At 41.1% G+C, this 21,734-nt stretch overlaps 1 protein-coding gene across 1 annotated transcript in view; it reads left to right on the forward strand.

Annotated features, from left to right (window-relative positions):
- The window catches only part of LOC126109720 (thioredoxin domain-containing protein), a 44,409-nt gene that overhangs the window by 11,494 nt on the left and 11,181 nt on the right, over positions 1–21,734 (forward strand). The window contains exons 3-5 of the mRNA XM_049914774.1: positions 6,211–6,349; positions 12,960–13,112; positions 17,911–18,036. Coding sequence (XP_049770731.1) covers positions 6,211–6,349; positions 12,960–13,112; positions 17,911–18,036 — 418 coding nt within the window. The remainder of the gene's footprint in view (positions 1–6,210; positions 6,350–12,959; positions 13,113–17,910; positions 18,037–21,734) is intronic.

Here is a 21,734-nt window from a genome sequence, read left to right on the forward strand (position 1 = left end):
TTGCCTTCTACTCCTTTGGATAATAACTGTCATGTTTTTTTGCTATGTGAAGTAATATTAATTCTGACTGGATTGTATGTATTTGATACATTAGACATTGTACTTTGTGACACATATTGAATATTTGGCACTTTATGTAACAAATTGTAATTTTAGCCTGTAATTTCACTGGGTATAAAAACCCAAATTTAGTCATCATCAAGTATAAAAAGAGCTATTTTGCAACTTTGGCTGTTTGTCACATTGGTATAGTAATGCAAGTTGCTGACCATTCAGCATCCCAACATGCTGGAAATTCAATTTTAGATGTATTCCTCGGGTTCAGATCAGGCAAATTTCATGACCAATACAAAATCGTGAGTCTACCATCGTGCTCCTCAGACCACAGTTGCACGATTCTGGCTGTGTGACTTGGACAGTTACCCTTCTGGAGAATACCGTCTCCCTTGTGGAATACATCAAATATTAAGATAGTGGTCCGCAGTAATGTCCATGTAGTTCACAGCTGTGACACTGCCTTTGATTACTGCCACAGGTCTGAGAGAACCCCAGGTGAATGTCCCACAGAGCAGAACACTGCCACACAGACCTGCATCCTTTCAAGTGTGCAGTGTCCAGATGCAACCTTCGGTCTATCCAACCGGGTGAAATGTTTCCATTGATGCGTGGTCCAGTTTTGATGATCACATCAACACTGCAAGTGTAACTGACAGTGTTATTGGCTCAGCAATGGACATCTGCTGCTTCAACAGTTTGTGCTAAACAGTGTGCTCTAAAACACGTGTGCCTGCACTAACATTGTATTTTGTTATCAGATCAGCCACAGTGCTATACAGAATGGGCAAGTTTCTGACCTTCACATTCTGTGATGAAACATGAATGTTGAAATGTAGCGGAATGTGGATACACAATATTAATCTACTGATACTGCACTCGACCACAGTTTACAGTATCAATATGTTGTAAGATAATATTTCCGAAGAACGCGATCCGTATCTTGTGTATATGTGATTTTCGTAACACCAACTGACTAAAGCATTATGTTCATATATTTGCTATTACTCAGAACCAATTTTATTGTATATCACATTTTAAAATAATTTTGTCTCTTAAACTACATTATTTTTCAAATGTACTAATTAGAGAAATTTATTATTATTACAGTATTAATCAATACAAAGATTAATTAATAACATCATCATCTTGTATTCCTGTTATCCTCCGCGATGCCTCTTTATCCAGCACATCTTCTTTGTTGATGTTGCGATGTTCCATTACTCCATTTATGTGGTGTGTCCAAGAACGTTGTGGTCTTTCACGCTTACATCTGCCGGGTGGTTTCCTTTCATAAACCACCTTTGGCCACCTATGATCTGGAATTCTCATCATGTGTCCATACCATTTTAATGATTTTCTTTCAATTCTATCGATCACTGTATCATTTGCCTTCATTCTAGCTCTTACTTCATCATTAGTTTTTCTTTCGATCCTTGATGTTCTGGCACTCCTATGCAAATAATCCATTTCCACAGCTAATAGTCTTCTTTTGAGATCCGCATTTAAGATCTGTAGTTCTGATCCATAGCATAGCAATGATTCAACCATTATCTTACCTACACTCTTCGTATTGCTGTTGTTGAGGGCTATGCCAGTGGTAGTGTAGCTACTGGCAGGGTCACCTAAGCTGGACAGGCCTCAACAGAGGAGCCAGACAAAATGTGTCCCACCTAGAGAGGGGGGGGGGGGGTCCTCTATAGGCATGCTGAAGCCGACCCTCCTAGGGGAGTAAACACTGATATCAAATCCTGGTCCTCCAGGTTGGGGGTTGGGTCAATGGGCCAGAACCTCATTATCCACAAAAAACTTCTACAAGCTTGAGAATCTAAAGTGGAGCCTCAGAAATTGTATTGAAACTCTTTTCGACAATTACAGAAATTATGATGGTAATAATGTAATGTAAACTTTTCATTTACATAAGCTGGAGGTAAAGAGATTAAGAAGAGGGCATTTTTGACATATTGCAAAGTGTAATTTCTACTGAAATTCATGTCAGCAACATAAAAAACACACATCGACCTATACTTAAAGGCAGGCAGCAGCCACCATCTAGTTAAGGGGAATGGGATGCTGAAAACTTTGCTACATAGGCCTCACAGCCTCTCTGCTAACAAATGTCTCAACTAAGAACTTTAACATCTGACAGCGGTTTTCTGGAAGAGTGGCTACAAGAAGTGGAAAATTTGGAGAGCACCTGTACAACCGGTGAAACCAGAAGATGTTTCTCGGGAGAATGCAGCCATTGCATTTATTCCTTTTTGTGGCACCTTATCTGGCAGGACAGGACGAATTCTCCAGAAACACCGACTGAAGACAATCTTCCGCCCACAAGTGAAAATACAGACGCTGCTCAGTAGTGTGAAAGACAACCTCGGACTACTGAAATCCAAGGTCCGTCAAATACCCTGCCAGTGCTGTAAGACGTACGTACGTTAGACGGTGCGTACAGTCAAAGATCACTGCCGAGAACATCGACAGGGCGTCAGATTGCAGCAGCCTCGTAAGTCGGCAGCTGCAAAACAGTGTCTCACAGAATTATGTGGAAGGGTCTATAACCGCACCAAATTTCTGACTCAGGTGCTCAACTTCTGGGACTGCATTATTTTGGAATCCGTTGAGATTCGAATAAGGGATTTGCTGATAAATCTTGATAGCGTGTACATACATACTAAGGCACGGGACCCTTCTACTAGAATGCTGCAGAAGAGAAAAGATATCCCAGACATCGAACTGAGTTCAGGTGCAGGTAGAGGAACAGCAGAGGTGCACCCGGGGGCGAATCTGCGACAGAACACAGTGACGCCGGGAGGACTAGGGATAGGGATGCCAGGCGTGGACGGTCGACGGAGTGGCTGATTGGAGGGAGAGGTGTTGGAGATAAAAGCGCAGTGCTGGCCTCCTATCAGTTAGTTTATCAGCGCACCTGATAATGGCGACATGGTCATTTGCGAAAATATTGTATTTGTTTGACACTGACATCTGGCATTTCGCCCGTGAACTATTGTGACAACCTTAAATACATTGTAATTTTTCTAAAATATTTTGTAAAAGCAAACACAGTGTTATTAAAAAGAACCATATTTATTTTGGTCTGCTTTATTTGGTATTTCGTTAGAATTATTATCTCATAAAGTTACATACATATTTTTGTAACTATGACAATATTATAAAAAGATTAGTTGCTACTCACCATATAGCAGAGATACTAAGCCGCAGGTAGGCACAACAAAAAGACTGTCAAACAGACCCTTACCAGAATTACACACACACACACACACACACACACACACACACACACACACACACAGAACTCAAACACACATGACCACAGTGTTTGGCTGCCAAGGCCAGACTGTAGGCAACTGTGCGTAATTGGAGAAGCACCCTTGCGGTGGGGGTAAGGAAGAGGCTGGGGCAGGCAGGTTAGGAGTCGGGGACGGTAAAGTGCTGCTTGTGAGAGCATACAGGGAAGAGGTGGGGAGAAGGTAGGGCACCTAGGTGCAGTCAGAAAGTTAGATGGAGGGGGGGGGGGGGATGTTGGAGGGGCAGCGGAAAAGGAGAGAAGTAAGAAGACAGTGGGTGCATTGGTGAAATAGAGGGTGATATATATAGTGCTGGAATGAGAACAGGGAAGGGGATGGGTGGGTAAAGGACAATGACTAACGAAGGTTGAGGCCAGGAGGGTTATGGGAATGTAGGCTATATTGTAGGGAGAGATCCCACATGTGCAGTTCAGAAAAGTTTGTGTTGGTGGGAAGGCATAAGCTGTGAAGGAGTCAGTGAAATGGAGAATGTCATGTTGGGTGGTGAACTCAGCAAGTGGGTGGTCCTGCTGTTTCTTGATCACTATTTGTCTGTGGCCATTCATGAGGACAGACTGCTTGTCGGTTGCCATTCCCATGTAGAATGCAATCACACGACTGGTATAAGAGGTAGCCCTGCCTTTGATGGGATAGGTGACACTTGTGACCTGACTGGAGCAGATGGTTGTCGGAGGTTGTAGGGATATGTATTGTATCTAGGTCTATTACAGCGATATGAGCCACGAGGCAAGAGGTTTGGAGGATGGATTGTGTAGATATGGACTAGGATATTGTGTATGTTCAGTAGGCAGCGGTATACCAGCATGGGAGGGTTGGGAAGGATAGTGGGTAGGACATTCTTCATTTCAGGGCATAACGAGAGGTAGTCGACACCCTAGGAGAGACTGTAATTCCGTTGCTCCAGTCCCAGTTGCTACTGAGTCTCGAGGGGAATGCTCCTCTGTGGCCGGACTGTGGGACTTCATGAGGTGATGGCTGACTGGAGAGATAAGGCACAGGAGATCTGTTTTTTGTACAACGTTCAAGTTCGGGGGGGGGGGGGGGGGTTATTTATGGTCTGTGAAGACCTCAACAAGACCCTTTGCACATTTCGTAAGGCACTGCTCATCACTACAGATACAACGGCCATGGTCGGCTAGGCTGTATGGAAGGGACTTCTCAGTATGGAATGGGTGGCAGCTGTTGAAGTGGAAGTTTTGCAAGTGGTTGCTAGGTTTTATATGGATGGAGACACTTATGTACCCCTCTTTGAGGTGGAGATCGACATCGAGGAAGGTGACTTGTGGGGTTGAGAAGAACCAGGTGGACCAAGTCAGGGAGGAGGTGTTGAGGTTCTTGAGGAATGTGGATAGGGTGTCCTCATCCTCAATCCAGATCATGAAGTCGTCATCACTGAATCTGAATCAGGTGAGGGGTTTTGGATTCTGGGTGGTTAGAAAGGATTCTTGTAGGTGGCCCCTAGGTTGGCATAGAATGGTGCTACGTGGGTGCCTATAGCCGTACCTCAGATTTGTTTGTAGCTGATGCCTTTAAAGGAGAAGTAATTGTGGCTGAGGAGATAGTTGATCATGGTGACTAGGAAGGAGGTTGTAGGTTTGGATTCTGTTGGATATTGGAAAAGGTAGTGTTCAATAGTGGCAAGGCTATGGGCATTGGGGACATTAGTCGATAGTTGGTGAAGGAAATGGTTGGTATCTATTACATAGGAGGGTAGGTTGCGGGTAACAGGCCAAAGGTGTTGGTCTACAAAAGCAAAGATTCTTTCAGTGGGAACACAGTAACCGTTCCTAGCCAGAACCCAGTCCCAGACACTGCACCTGCATTCTTGCTTGACTCATGGAATCCCCCCCAAACGGTCTTAACATCAGATTAACCATCTCCAGCTGCAACACCCGCATCCATAATGACGAAAACTTTGTTTGACAGTCCTTTACTTGTGCTCATCTGTGACTCAGCATCTCCAGTGTATGTCGAGAAGAACTATTGTCATTATTCCAGACTGGATTGTCGATTGTTTACTTTAGTAACTAATGCCATATTTGGCTTCATGTAATTAATTAACTTTTAATTGTAAATTGTAAAAAGTCTCAGTTAAGCAATGACTGTATTTGAAGCTGATTATTGTATAAGTATTTAAGAAACTGTGTTGTAACGGTGGTAAGTCAGTCTTCTGCATAGTTTTCTGATGCCCAGTCTGTCATTTGGCTGTATGAAATGTTTCCAAAAAAAAATTAAAATTGGGAATTGAGTCTGTTCTAAGGTAGGTAACATTCCCAAAATGGAAGTTAACCTAGTGGAGAACCTCAGACAACAGCTAATATGCACTCTGATTATAATGAGTTTGTGCCTGCTGGCAAAGAAGACACACAGTTACAAAGTTGAGTGAATCACGTTGCGAACGGCACTTTATAATTTGGTCGAGTGAGCAGCGGAACATTTAAATGTGAAACACCCTGTCGTCTACTTGTAGCTTCACTGCCCTTCAGCCACTTCCCGTATATCTACACGACAGTAACACCGGCCAACTTCACAGTTTCTGAGACGCTCTTTCCCAGGCACCGGGCCGTAATAATGTGCTCTTTGTCAAAGTCACTGATCTCAGCCCATATAATCAGAAGTGTGATTCTCCATTCATCACTGCCCTGCTTACATACTTTCCTTACCGCATTGTGTGCCTGCGGTGCCCCAGGTAGCGTTCAGTATTGTGGTGCGCAGCTGTCGTAATTTTTTGGTTCTTCATTGTATACGTCTAGTGGACCACTGGTCGGATTTCTTCTAAAAATGTCCTGTTAATGTGTGTGCCTGAAGAAACTCCACTCTATGTTTACAGGTCCTTTAAATGATGACAGCATCCTTCAGACATTCAGCGAAAACAGAGAGCCGGCAGTGAAGGAGCTGACAGATGACACGTTCGAGCACCTGACCCAGGCGGCCAGTGGAGCCACCACAGGGGACTGGTTTGTCATGTTGTGAGTATGCAGGGACCTGTTGTGTTGTAAAATCTGTAAACCTGTTGTGTGCGCGTGAAGTTGTCAGTCCAGTGTGTCTGTACATTCAGTTATTTACCCTTTCTTGCCTCGGACTTGACACGTTACTTTTGATAAAGGTCTTCTTGAGAGCAATCAATTTTAGCCTTTGATACTGCCTGTTGACTTTGAGCCATGACGTAGTGGTCTTTTGTTGCAACTGATGTGTGGTGTCAGTGTGTAAAATCTTGATTTAGTTTCTGGAAGGCACTAATAATGCCTTTATTAAATCTACAAATTTATCTTGTCGTACCGAAGCTGTTGAGCATACACTCCTAATCGATCAGAACTGGAACGTTGTCTTCAGCTGTCCTAATGAATGTAAACATTCATCACAATTTACATTGACTTGGAATTTCCAATGAATACTTCTTCACCAGCCGGGGTGGCCGAGCAGTTCTAGGTGCTACAGTCTGGAACCGCACAACCACTACGGTTGCAGGTTCGAATCCTGCCTCGGGCTTGGATGTGTGTGATGTCCTTAGGTCAGTTAGGTTTCAGTAGTTCTAAGTTCTAGGGGACTGATGACCTTAGAAGTTAAGTCCCATAGTGCTCAGAGCCATTTGAACCATTTTTGAATACATCTTCCTTTTGACACTTATTTTTTCTCAGATGAGAGTGAAAATGAAACGTAATTAAATTAATGCTATTCAGTGAATAGAGTGTTAATGTCAATGATTATATACAGTATAAGTTTGCAAAAGTTCAGCTGTAAATGAAGACTGAATCCTTTAACATTAGGTGTTAGGAAAGCAGTATTAATAACTGAAAATAGTGTCCCAAGATGTACCAGAATTATTGAGATGGGGACAGACAACACGGTCCAGTGCAATAGAATGAAGTTCTTGTAATCATTGTGAGATTTGTCTCAGTGCATACCATATCATGTGTAAGTGATATCAACTGTAGCACAAAATAAAATGGTGGATAAATCCAGGTTGGAATAATGACAACATTGTGAAAATGATAGATTGGTGCTCACCATACAGACAATGGACAATCCAGGGTTGACTAATGTCAATGTAATGAAAAGAACTGTGGAAAAATGGTAGAGTACCACTCTACGCTTTTCACAACATTGATATCAACTGTAATTTTCCATGAATTTGGCTCTCTGTATTCGTATTGGGATTTATAGTTTGACTGAATACTTGAAACCATGATTTCACTACCATGTTTCATGCATTGTTGAGGTTAATGCCTTTCTGTTATGCTGTTGGGTTATTCAGTTGAACTATATAGGTCAAGTGTTGTTTTCAACACTGCATTTACATTTGTACATTTGGTTCATTCCAAATTTTTTTAATACAAGACATTGTGTTGTGTTTTTCTGGTTGTTTTGGTTGTAGGATTTCCATGGTTTTGTGGTTGTTATTTTAGAATGATCTTGGGAGGGGTGAGTGTAACGGGATATGACCCTACCCGTGTACCAGGTACTGAATCCCCACATGTTTCTGCCCATCATGGAATCTGATATTTAGAATTACAAGCTGTGGTGCATAACCAAGGGGCATTTTTAAAACACACACACAAAAGTAACTTTTTGTTACAAGGATTTGTAAACTCATTGCACCTCCACAACTATTGACTATTGGCCTCATGAAACTAAGACCTACACGTTCATGGTTAAAACAAAAGCTTTTCTCATTGGGGGGAGACATTTTCATGAAATTTCAATCGCCAACAAAGTAAGAAAAGTTTGAGCTCAGAAGGAAAGGTTTGAGTGTTCATTTTCCCCACTTGCTACTCGAGTGTAGAATGGTTGAGAAATAATCTGAAAGTGGTTTCATGAACCCTCAGCGAACCACCCGCATGTGAATCACAGATTAACTGTGTAGCTATACAAGAATCAGCTATGTTTCTTTTGAAATTGAACAGTGACTCTTTTTTATTCCAAAGAGAATGGAAGATATGTAGGAAACAAATTCAGCAATACAGGGTGTTACAAAAGGTATGGCCAAACTTTCAGGAAACATTCCTCACACACAAATAAAGAAAATATGTTATGTTGACATGTGTCTGGAAACATTTAATTTCCATGTTAGAGCTCATTTTAGTTTCATCAGTATGTACTGTACTTCCTCGCTTCACCGCCAGTTGGCTCAATTGAAGGAAGGTAATGTTGACTTCGGTGCTTGTGTTGACATGCGACTCATTGCTCTACAGTACTAGCATCAATCACATCAGTATGTAGCATCAACAGGTTAGTGTTCATCACAAACGTGGTTTTGCAGTCAGTGCAATGTTTACAAATGCGATTTGATGTATGGATTAGCATGGGGCAATAGCCGTGGCGCGGTACGTTTGTATCGAGACAGATTTCCAGAACGAACGTGTCCCAACAGGATGACGTTCGAAGCAATTGATCGGCGTCTTAGGGAGCACGGAACATTCCAGCCTATGACTCGCGACTGGGGAAGACCTAGAACAACAAGGACACCTGCAGTGGACGAGGCAATTCTTCGTGCAGTTGACGATAACCCTAATGTCAGCGTCAGAGAAGTTGCTGCTGTACAAGGTAACGTTGACCATGTCACTGTATGGAGAGTGCTACGGGAGAACCAGTTGTTTCCGTACCATGTACAGTGTGTGCAGGCACTATCAGCAGCTGATTGGCCTCCAGGGTACACTTCTGCAAATGGTTCATCCAACAATGTGTCAATCCTCATTTCAGTGCAAATGTTCTCTTTACTGATGAGGCTTCATTCCAATGTGATCAAATTGTAAATTTTCACAATCAACATGTGTGGGCTGATGAGAATCTGCACGCAATTGTGCAATCACGTCATCAACACAGATTTTCTGTGAACGTTTGGGCAGGCATTGTTGGTGATGTCTTGATTGGGCCCCATGTTCTTCCACCTACGCTCAATGGAGCACGTTACCATGATTTCATACGGGATACTCTACCTGTGCTGCTAGAACATGTGCCTTTACAAGTACGACACAACATGTGGTACACGCACGATGGAGCTCCTGCACATTTCAGCCAAAGTGTTCATACGCTACTCAACAACAGATTCGTTGACCGATGGATTGGTAGAGGCGGACCAATTCCATGGCCTTCACGCTCTCCTGACCTCAACCCTCTTGACTTTCATTTATGGGGGCTTTTGAAAGCTCTTGTCCACGCAACCCCGGTACCAAATGTAGAGACTCTTCGTGCTCGTATTGTGGACGGCTGTGATACAATACGCCATTCTCCAGGGCTGCATCACCGCATCAGGGATTCCATGCGGCAGAGGGTGGATGCATGTATCCTCGCTAACGGAGGACATTTTGAACATTTCCTGTAACAAAGTGTTTGAAGTCACGGTGGTACGTTCTGTTGCTGTGTGTTTCCATTCCACGATTAATGTGATTTGAAGAGAAGTAATAAAATGAGCTCTAACATGGAAAGTAAGCATTTCCGAACACATGTCATCATAACATATTTTCTTTCTTTGTGTGTGAGGAATGTTTCCTGAAAGTTTGGCCGTACCTTTTTGTAACACCCTGTATAACTCTAATAAGTGTGGCAAGAACATATGGCGTTTTATTGGAAATTGGGATTTTTGTGCTGTTTTGTATCTGTTTGAATGGCACACCATCTAGAAGATGAATCCATTCTTCATTGTTGCCTTGGCAGCTGTAGTTTCTGTGGATAGTGGCAGGTAGGTGCAGCATCCTAGTTTTTGTGACTGCACAAAAATCTCTGTATTAATCTATTGACACATGAATACAATATTTTTCCTCCAGTTTAAGCATTCATAAAGTATTACATTATCCTCTCGTATTGAGTAGGAAGTGGTAATGGAGTATGTATATTGTTTGGAATGATGTTATGAGAAGGATTCACAAAATTAAGTGCCGATGAGTCAGTGATTAGCTTCTCTAACGTTTTGGATGACTTGAAGTGGTGAAGTATGTGTGCTAACATCAACTTCGTTAACGATACGACTTGAGATGGTCAGCCAACTTTCCTAGATGGTTAGCCTGCTGCTGCAAACTCCCTTTCTCTTCTTCTCCACAGTATATTGCTGGGAACAGGAATTTCTCAAGACTCTTTCAGCTTATAGAAATAAGTAGACGTACACAGTTTCTTTCGCTTCACTTAGCTACGTATATTTGAACATCAGACTTCAAAAAATCTCATTCTCCACATGAATAAATACTGTTAAGTAAGTCTCCTCGTGTGTCCAAATGTTAGAAACACACTTACATCTACAACAGAGTTGGCTTGCTATCTTTTTCCACTCAATTGTTCTTTCATCACTAACAATAGTCACAGTTACAAAACAGGACAGAATACCACAGAAGTTCCTTGGTTCTGCCATGCGCTTTCATCATGACTTCCATGGACCAACCGACAAGTACTTTTTGGTGCCATTCGACCGCCGTGTCTACAGTCTTCTCTTGATAAACTTGAGACCTGCACACACACAGACAGGTGACACGCAGTAGGTAGGATTCCTTTCTCCCACTCACATCTAAAATATTGTGTGTTCGAAATGGTGGAAGGCCGACTGGTTCTAGAATTTACGCCGAAATTCTCGAAGCACTACACTACGAGGACTGATTGCGAGGTTGTGAGGTTTGGTTTAAGCCCCTCTTGGATGCCCTGTCATAAACAGGTTGAAGACATTCAGCTGATGTCATGGTTTCTCTTCTGTTTTTCAACAGTTAAATATCATAGATGTATGCTGTGAAACTTGTCATTTTGTGGTGGTGGTGGTGGTTGGGAGAGGTCGTTAATTATTGAATGGTTGAAAATTAGATGTATTATAAGCCTCTTCTTGAAGTAGAATACAATTTGAGGAGGAAATCTGATATAGATGCCCTGATTACCAGCATACTTTTATGGTACCTGGCACCACAATTCAGTTTGTTCTAGTTTCTTCTCTGATCTTCACATTTGCAACATTATTTCCACACTATGCTGTGCCCGCAATGTACCATTTCAGAAGTTCCTTCCTCTTTATGGTGAGAATGTTTGATACTGGATGACCCCTTGTGTTCAGGAAAGATTACTTTTCCTTTATGTGTTTAATACTTACACCACCCTTTCACTTCTTCTTAAGAAATGGTTCTGGAGGCTACAATTAGTGGAAAACATTTACTGTGAATATACAGGGTGACATTTATTGAATTATATGAAAAAAACTTAAATTCGTTATGAACTACAGCGTGCACATACTTTATTCGACATGTAAACATTACCCCAGATATTCGGATTTAGGTTACAGCATGTTCAATATGCTTGCCACCGTTGGCGATGATGTGACACAGATGAATAGCGAAGTTCTGCCCGACCTGCTGATGTGTAGGAACATCGATGCTGTCGATGACCCCCTGAACAGCTGTTTTCAGCTCAGCAATGGTTTTAGGGTTATTGCTGTACACATCATCTTTAATATAGCCCCACAAAAAAGTGTCACATGTGTTCAGATCCGGAGAATGTGATAGCCAATCGAGACTCGTGCCAGTGGCCTCTGGGTACTCCAGAGCCAGAATGTGGTCCCAAAAGTACTCTCCCAGGACTTACTCTCCTGCTTCGATGGGGTTGGGCTCTGTCTTGCACTAGCCACATCTTGTCAAAACCAGGGTCACTTTGGATGATGGGAATGAAATCATCTTCCAAAACCTTCTCTTACCATTTGGTAGACACCGTGCCATCGAGTAATATCCCACCGATTATTCTGTGACTCGACATTGCACACCGCACAGTCAAACTGTTGATTGTGGAGAGACTTCTCGATCATGAAATGTGAATTCCCAGTCCCCAAAATGTGCCAATTTTGCTTATTGACAAATCTGTCCAAATGAAAGTGTGCTTCATCGCTAAACCAAACTATAATCACAACAAAATCCTGTTCATCAATCTTGTGCACAATAGTGTTGGCGAAACACAAGTGCTATTCCACGCCCCTGGGGCTTATTGGCTGATGAGTTTGAGTGTTGTGTGGGAAGAGATGCAGGTCTTAAACAACAATTTGTCAGAGTGTCTCCTGGTTGATTCCCACCTGTCGTGCAGCTCGTGTGATTGATTTCCTGCGGCTGGTTTGAAACACAGTGTGTGTCTTCTCAATGTTTTCAGGCATTTTCACCCTTTTTGGACAACTGGCGTTGCCAATATTGTCATCACAAACAGTACCTGTACCTGTTCTCTCAGACATGCAAATCAAATTCTTGATTGTTAGCACACTTCAGCTTGAACTTGGACACAGACTTCCTTTGAGCTGCAGTTGGGCTGTTATTGCTCGCATATTAGGCCTTCACAAGCACTATACACTCAGGCACAGTGTACCGTGACGTTGTCACGTGCAAATGGCCGACAATAACAAGGCGCGTGTGCATACTAATTCCCGTCATGCTCCACAGTTAACCATGCAGTTTGACTGCCCTAACGCAAACTATTGAGAAGTTATGACTTTTATTTTGTATAGTTCAGTTATTATCATCCTGTAAATTTTTTATGAAATTGCATAAAACAGAGTGGCATTGTTGGTGCTTGTTTAAAAAACCAGGCATATCAGATTGCAACATTTCAAATTGTGCCCTCGTCTGCTCACAGTGAGGGGACGGACTGTGCAGAGTGCGGGCGCCTCATGGCTCGCTGGGAAGCTGTCGGTGCCAAGCTACGTGGCCGCGTCAACGTGGCTCGTGTCGACGTTAACTCGGCAACTGCGAGGCGGTTCTCAGTGTCGCGGGCGCCTACTTTCATACTGTAAGTACGAGATTCCTCTTTGCTATTGAACGCTCCAGTAATAATTTGAAAATGGCTCGTAACTCAGAGTGCTGATATTCTTGTTACCATTATAAACGTATTGCGATGAACAATAAACATAAATCAAACTGCAGACAACATTTCAGAGGCTGTTCAAAGACGTTTTTGAGCAGTTTGCTACCAGATACAAACAGTCTGTGTTAGTTCTTTAGAGAGTAATTGCCCCCGCCCCCACCTCCTCCCCCTTTATCGCTGTAACTGCATTTGCACAGAAAATATCTCCCAATAGTGCAAATGTCAACATTTCATTGTGTCAATATTTCATTCTGTGTGTCTTTCGCAGACGTTAACTTCATCCATTCACTCATAGTGCATGTTGTTGACAACAGTAATGCCAACTTTACACTTCATCTCAAACTTACACTCAGTTTTGCTTGGTCATTGGGTAGGTTTAGCGATGAAGAGTTGGCTGATGTACAGCTTGTGTACAGGTTCACTGTCTGCAGTGAAACTGCATCACAGTACTTTCACACATGTTTTAGCATTGTCGCAATATTCTGTTTTGCATTGTACATTTTCATAATTAAATATTACAGGCTTTTGCACTGTTGTGAAGGTATTTTCACACAAACAATGACAAATAAGTCTTAATTATATTAGTACTCTCTAACGAGCCATCAAAGGACTGATCGAGGTGGCGTAGTGGTTAGCACATTGAACTTGCATTAGAGAGGACAACATTGTAAACCTGCTTCCACCCATCCTGATGTAGGGTTTTGGTGTTTTCCTAAATCACTTCAGGTAGTGCTGGTATGGCTCCCTAAAAGGGCACGGTCGATTTCCTTTCCCATCCTTCCATAATCTGATGGGACCGGTGACATCACTGTTTGATCTCCCCCCTCCCCTACCTCCCCCCTCCCCCACCTCTCCAGTTCGACCAACCAACCGACCTGCCAGAGGCTGTGGGTTTCTTCCACCAAAATGCTCAGCAAGTGTCATTGAACAACCACAGAAGTATTGCTGGTGGAAAGGCATTATCCCTGTACATTATGAACAATTTTTGGCAAACAAAATACCATTTCTGTCATTAACGGTGTTTGAGAGATTTGTTTGTTAGGAAAACTTTATCATAATCACAATTTTGGATAATCAGTAACCAAATTGCTGGCTTCAGCTGTTAATGGGCTACTCTCAGACCTGGAACAAAATTATAAACACAATACTGGTACAGGAATGGCATCAAAATAAAAATTGCAGAATTAAATGACAATAGCAGAGTATAGTAGAGCAGTGTAATTGGGAGGGGGGGGGGGGGGAGTCCTTTTCATGTATAGCAGTGAAAATGAACAGCCTGTAGTCAGAACACGTAAGTGGGACCAACCTGGATGCACCGAAAATTGCGTACCACACTTATTTTGAATCCGTAATAAATTGTGGATATCTTAAAACTCCCCAATTTATTGGAAATAAATTAAACAGTCTAAAGGACAACAACCTTTATCACAAAGCAAGTCTTGCTCAAGAAGAAATTACACGATACTTAGGAACACAAATTACAGATGGATGAAAGAGTTTATGAAAGGAAAACTGCTAACTTAAGCAATGTGTTGTTTATTATTAGCCTTATTGTTAATGCTGTGATCTTCAGTCCAAAGACAGGTTTGATGCTGTTCTTCACTCTACTCTAGCTTCTGTGTGCCTGATCTCTGTGTAGCTTTGTCTCAAAACTGGCAGAAAATCCAAAGAGATTCTGGTCTTATGTGAAGTAGGCTAGTGGCACGACACAATCAACACTTTCTCTGCACAATAGCAGTGGAAACACTATCGATGACAGTGCTGCCAAAGGAGAGTTACTAAACTCAGCCTTCCGAAATTCCTTCACCAAAGAAGACAAAGCAAATATTTTAGAATTCAAATCAAGAACAGCTGCCAACATGAGTAACATAGAAGTAAATATCCTTGGAGTAGTGAAGCAACTTAAATCACTTAATAAAAGCAAGTCTTCTGGTCCAGACTGCATACCAGTTAGGTTCCTTTCAGAGTATGCTAATACAATAGCTCCATACTTAACAACCATATACAACTGTTCGCTCAACGAAAGATCCGTACCCAAAGACTGGAAAGTTGCTCAATTCACACCAATATTCAAGAACAGTAGTAGGAGTAATCCACTAAATTACAGACTCATACCATTAACATCGTTATGCAGCAGAATTTTTTAACATTTATTGTGTTTGAACATTATGAACTACCTTGAAGAAAATGATCTATTGACACAGATTTAGAAAACATCATTCTTGTGAAACACAATTGGTACTTTACTCACATGCAGTATTGAGTGCTGTCGACAGGGGATTTCAGATTGATTCCATATTTCGCCTATAGGCGTGGGCTTCGTATCTATCTTGGCCACAATAATGCGTTCACTATGCTGTTTGTAGTAGCTTACCCGCATTCCTATTTTCCTATTCATTATTAAACCTACTCCTGCATTACCCCTGTTTGATTTTGTATTTATAACCCTGTAGTCACCTGACCAGAAGTCTTGTTCCTCCTGCCACCGAACTTCGCTAATTCCCACTATATGTAACTTTAACCTATCCATTTCCCTTTTTAAATTTTCTAACCTACCTGCCTGATTAAGGGATCTGACATTCCACGCTCCGATCCGTGGAACGCCAGTTTTCTTTCTCCTGATAACAATGTCCTCTTGAGTAGTCCCCGCCTGGAGATCCGAATGGGGGACTATTTTACCTCCGGAATATTTTACTCAAGAGGACGCCATCATCATTTAATCATACAGTAAAGCTGCATGCCCTCGGGAAAAATTACGGCTGTAGTTTCCCCTTGCTTTCAGCCGTTCGCTTTACCAGAACAGCAAGGCCATTTTGGTTAATGTTACAAGGCCAGATCAGTCAATCATCCAGACTGTTGCCCCTGCAACTACTGAAAAGGCTGGTGCCCCTCTTCAGGAACCACACATTTGTCTGGCCTCTCAACAGATACCCCTCCGTTGTGGTTGCACCTACGGTACGGTTATCTGTATCGTTGAGGCACGCAAGCCTCCCCACCAACGGCAAGGTCCATGGTTCATGGGGGTGGGGACTAAATACCTAGGAATTACAATTACAAATAAATTAAATAGGAAGAAACACACAGAAAATGTTGTGGGGAAGGCTAACCAAAGATTGCATTTTATTGGCAGGACACTTGGAAACTGTAACAGATGTACTAAAGAGACTGCCTACACTACACTTGTCTGTCATTTTTTAGAATGCTGCCGTGCAGTGTGGCATCCTTACCTGACAGGATTGATGGAGTACATCGAGAAATTTCAAAGAAGGGCAGCACATTTTGTATTATCGCAAAATGGGGGAGAGAGTATCATTGAAATGATACAGTATTTGGTTGGACTTCATTAAAAGAAAGGCATTTTATATTGCGGTGGAATCATCTCACAAAATTTCAATCACCAACTCTCTCTTCCGAATATGAAAATATTTTGTTGACAGCAACCTACTTAGGGAGAAATGATCACCATAATAAAATAGGGGAAGTCAGAGCTTGCACTGAAAGATATAAGTGTTCATCTTTTCGAAGCGCTATATGAGATAGGAATAAGAGAGAATTATTGCCTGACACTTAAAAGTGATTTGCAGAGTATCCATGTAGGTGTAGATGTAGAATTACAGCAACCTACATCTGTTGAACCATCTTGCTCACAGTACAGTTTTTTTCCCACACACCTCCATTACCAAATGAAAATTCCTTGATACCTCATTTAGTTAGGGTGCGCCATAATTTTTTTTCCCAAATCAGATCAGTACCTCCTCATTAGTGATTAGATCCGCCCATGTGATCTTTCACATTATTCTGTAGCACTGAAATTCAAAATCTTCTATTCTCTTATTGTCTGAACTCTTTATTGTCCATGTTTCACTTCATATAAGAGTATATTCCAGACAAGTGTCTTCAGAAAAGACTTCCTAACACCTTAATTCATATTCTCTTCTTCGGAAATGCTTTTCTTGCTATGGCTGTCTGCATTTTGTATTCTCCCTACTTTGGGCATCATCAGCTATTTTGCTGCCCAAAGCTCGTCTACTACTTTTAGTGTCTTTATGATTCTAATCTTCTGGGCATCACCTATTTTGACTGCATTCCATCAGTCTTCTTTTACTTGCCTCAATGTCAATCTTATAACGTGCTTTCAAAATACTGTCAATTCTGTTCATCTGATCTTCTCACATTTTTTTAAAATTCTTTCTCTCCAAATTTTAATTCCTTTTCCATCATATTTCTGCTCTGTTTCCTATCACAGCATGGTTGATGTACAAATTGGTAGCATTGTCATGTAATTATAACAGTTCATTTTCTGGAAAAAGCATTAATTTTGGATTACTGCTCCATGTCATTAGCTATAATTTTATATGAATGAATTATAATACTAAATTTTTGTCTGTCTCCTGTATCCTAATCAGACGATTAATAAGTGTCACAAGGTGAATAAACCAATTGTCACTAATCAGCTGGTAAGGGAAAGTAATGCCTAGGCAGAAAAGAGTTTCACGAACACAATTCCTTGTGGATATGTGATGAAACATTGTAAAAGTGTTATTCTGAAATTGTTTATTCAAAGTACTAACAACAGTTGTGGATGTCTTGTGTCCAAGATGGAAAACAAACTGCAAAAAGTAATGTTCAGTTTCCTGTTGATACGTGGTTTACTATTTTTTTTAATGTAGTAGATTGTTTGTTTATGAGCATTGTATGTCATTGTTGCTTTATTCCATTCCAGGTTCAGGCACGGAAGGCTGTACAGATACAATATCCACAAATATGACATTGACTCGTTTGTGCTGTTCGCCTCAGACTGGTTCAAAAATGTCGCTGCAGAGCCTGTGCCAGTGCCAAAGAGTCCATTGTAAGTACAGGCAGCTAAGCCGGTATGTGTTGTACATAGAATTATGGTACACAGACAACTGGGCGCGAATTGTGGTGTGTTCACATATGTCGTAAAAGTACAGGCTGTCCCAAAAAGAACGACCGGATTTTAACTTGTAATAATATTGAAACAAATGTCGTTAGGTGACTGCAACAGCACTAGATGTAAATGGCACGGTCTAAAGTTTCAGAAAAAAATCCGCTAGATGTCGCTACAAGTGCTGACCTGGAGCGTGCAGCCAGCCTCGCTCAATATGGCTTCTGTGCAACAGGAAGCATATTGTGTTATTGAATTTAGTCGTACTCAGTCAGTGAAGGCAGTTCAGAGGGCATTTCATATTTGATTTCGTGCTAAACCACCATCGCTAAAGAACATTCAATGGTAGTATAAACAGTTTGAAGAAACAGGATGCCTCTGTAAAAGCAAAAGTCCTGGCCAGCCATGCGTTCCTGAACAAACAGTGGAACAAATCCGACGAGCATTTGAGCGGAGCCCCCGAAAGTGTACGCGTCGTGCTAGACGAGAACTTGCGTTACCGCGCATGACAGTGTGGCGTGTGCTACGGCGTCATTTAGCCCTCAAACTGTAACGATTACAACTGGTAAAAGCTCTCCGAGATACTGACAAAGTGAAGCGAGTGGACTTCAGCAATGTTTTTCTAGAGGACATGGAAGATGACACTTTTATGTCATGGTTGATACTCAGCAATGAGGCAACTTTCTGTATTAGCGGTAAGGTTCACCATCGTATTGTGCATATATGAGGCCTTCAAAGTCCTTTTTTGAGGAATTAACTGTAGCAGGACAGTCATATCTTGCAATGCTACAGAAGTGGTTATTCCCACAACTTGACTCTGACAATTTCATCTATCAACAGGATGGAGCTCACTGCACTGGCACAACAACATGCAGTTTCCTCAATGCTAGCGTGCCTCAGCATTGGATAGGGCATACAGGACCACGGGACCAGGCCTTACACTCTTGGCCTCCTAGGTCCCCTGACTTAACAACATGTGATTTCTTCCTGTGGGGATATGTTAAACAATGTGTTTACGTTCCTCCCTTACCTTGTGACACTGATGAACTAAAAACCAGAATTCAGCTGCTGTAGCTTAAGTGACAGAAGACACCTTGCGCTCAGTTTGGGATGTATTCGGCTATCGGCTAGATGTTGTCTGTGCAGCCAGTGGAGGACATATTGAACATTTATGATGAATTTTTATAAACTTCTGCCTTTCCTGAGTAACTTAGTATGCAATTTGTTGGTGTTAAGCCCTTCTTCATAATAAATAATTCTATTTAAAATCGGATCATTCTTTTTGGGACGCCCTGTATTTGTTTTTATTTCGTTGCTCAGCAAGGTCCGTAACTTGGCCATGAAACATCTCATTACGTATCCAGAGTTTTTTAAAAAATAATATCAGAATTGCTATAATGTTGATGTATAAAATTCTGGAAGAAAAGTGATTATTTATATTTGAAATATGGCACATTTGCCACTGGAAAATCATGATTGTAATGCAATTTTCAAGGGGATCTGATAGTGACCTTCTCAGACTTTCTTTGTACTTATCGTCTCTGAAGATTAGAAGATTTTTTGAGCACTGTTAATTTTAAAACATTTGTAAATTTTTGAATTGATTTCACTCGTAGTTCATCAGATTGTAATCGCAGTCAGCGGTTTGAATCTCGCTACTGGCGTAGCTTTTTAATTTTTTAAATTTTGTATTTGTTTATAAATGAAAATGTTAACAGATGTTGAATCGTAATTTTTAATCAGAATAACATATTTTTATTTTTATTGCTATTATGCAATTAAAATTTGGTACAAAAATGTGAAACATCATATACAAAATTAAATACTTCTTACTTCTAGAGATTGAGTAGTATTATAGACATGCAAATTTTTATTTTTATTTATTTATTATTTTTTTTCGTTTAGAAAAGGTCATTTCTCAGTTCTGTATCAAATTTTAATTTATTTTCATATGGCTAGTAATTAACAATTATAAGATGTTATTTTTATTAAAAATGTTTCATTGTTTGTTAATTAACATTTCCATTTGTTAATAAATACTAGTGAGATTCAAACCACAGACCTCATGGTTACAGTCTTCCGATGCTACGTTCTTTTTTCTTTTAATTAATCACATCATGTTGAGCATAATTAATAATTCCATCTTCACATTGCACATGAAATGAGCAATGAAGATCATAAAAATGGCAAACACAATGAACAGGCCTACATGAGAACAAACTCCACACATCCCCAATGAAATACCTGCCACAGCAACTTAACTCTATCTGCACACACTTCCACAAAAAAAAAAAAAAAAAAACACTTTGAATATTTTGTGATTACAAACACCCGAAAATCTCATTTTCTTCAAAGGTGATTTTTTGAATTGTATCATAGTGCTTTAATAAAATGATGTTCAAGCATTGAGCTTCAAATCCTATGAGTATGAAGAAAATTGGTGATTGCAGAGCAGCCCACGATCCCTAAGGTCCTCTTATTGGATTGGAAAGCTTATCTATGTATTATTTTTTAGTCATGTTGAAAACAGAGCTTGTAGAGTCTGGCACACCTATCTTTGAAATGGTCACGGAAGCATTATCAGAGTGCAACTCGTTTATCTCCCTTGTGCTTATGGAGGCATCATTGTAGCAGCTTCTGAGGTGGTACCCATGTGGTACCCTCCAGTAGGTGCCATGATTCTTGACTTCTAGGAAAATTGCTGCTATGCATTAAATGTGGTGACTGTTTGGCCACTGCATCATATCAGCATCGTATCTCATGTGAAGCTGACTACAAAAGAATAGTTACAATTGTACAAGTGTGCCTATAGAGGTTTATTGGTCAGGTCAACTGATGCCTACTGTGCCCCCGCCCCACCCCCCTTCCATCAAGCAAGAAACGGACAGGTGCAAAAAAGTTAAATAAAATGTAATTGTTTGTACATTTATCCCACAATAAGACAAGATGGTCAGTGCCTTCCTGGAAAAATCTTTGTGTTTGCCTACAGAAAGATCATTGTACCTCTTCGTCCGATGCAAGTTGACGCACATAGATGAGTGTCTTCAGGTCTCCAAAAATATAGAATTCACATGGACAGAGACTGGGACTGTATGGAGGATGTTTATACATTTATTCCTCTGTGAGACAAGATGGTCAGTGTCTTCACAGGAAAATGTATGTTGTTGCCTGCAGAAGCACTTACACGTAAGGGCTTCCCAGCAAAACTTTTACAGTGTAGACAAAACAACCTCGTCAACATATGGTTGTGCATTATTTTGCAACAGAATTATGCCACAATCAACCTTCCTGGGTGTTTGGTCTTGATGGGGAGCTTCAGTTTTTACAGAGTTTCCATGTACTGCTGTGTGTTAATTGTGGTGCCACATTCCAAAAAGTCAGTGCACAATGCTCCTTTGCAGTTCAAGAGAAAGGTCATTGAACCTGTTGTTTTAACTACAGTGCAGAAGTTTCACTGGGAAACCCTTACACATCCTCCATACCGTTCTGATCTCTCTGTGTGTGATTTCCATGGTTTTGGAGCCCCAAAAAAAGACATTCTCGGCCACAAATTCACTTTGTTTGACGAGGCAAATGTCTGGGTATAATTATGGCTCTGTAGGCAATCACAAAAATTTTCCGTGAAGGCACTGACAGTCTTC

This window comes from Schistocerca cancellata, chromosome 12 (genome assembly GCF_023864275.1).
Source record: "Schistocerca cancellata isolate TAMUIC-IGC-003103 chromosome 12, iqSchCanc2.1, whole genome shotgun sequence".
Lineage (NCBI taxonomy): Eukaryota > Metazoa > Arthropoda > Insecta > Orthoptera > Acrididae > Schistocerca > Schistocerca cancellata.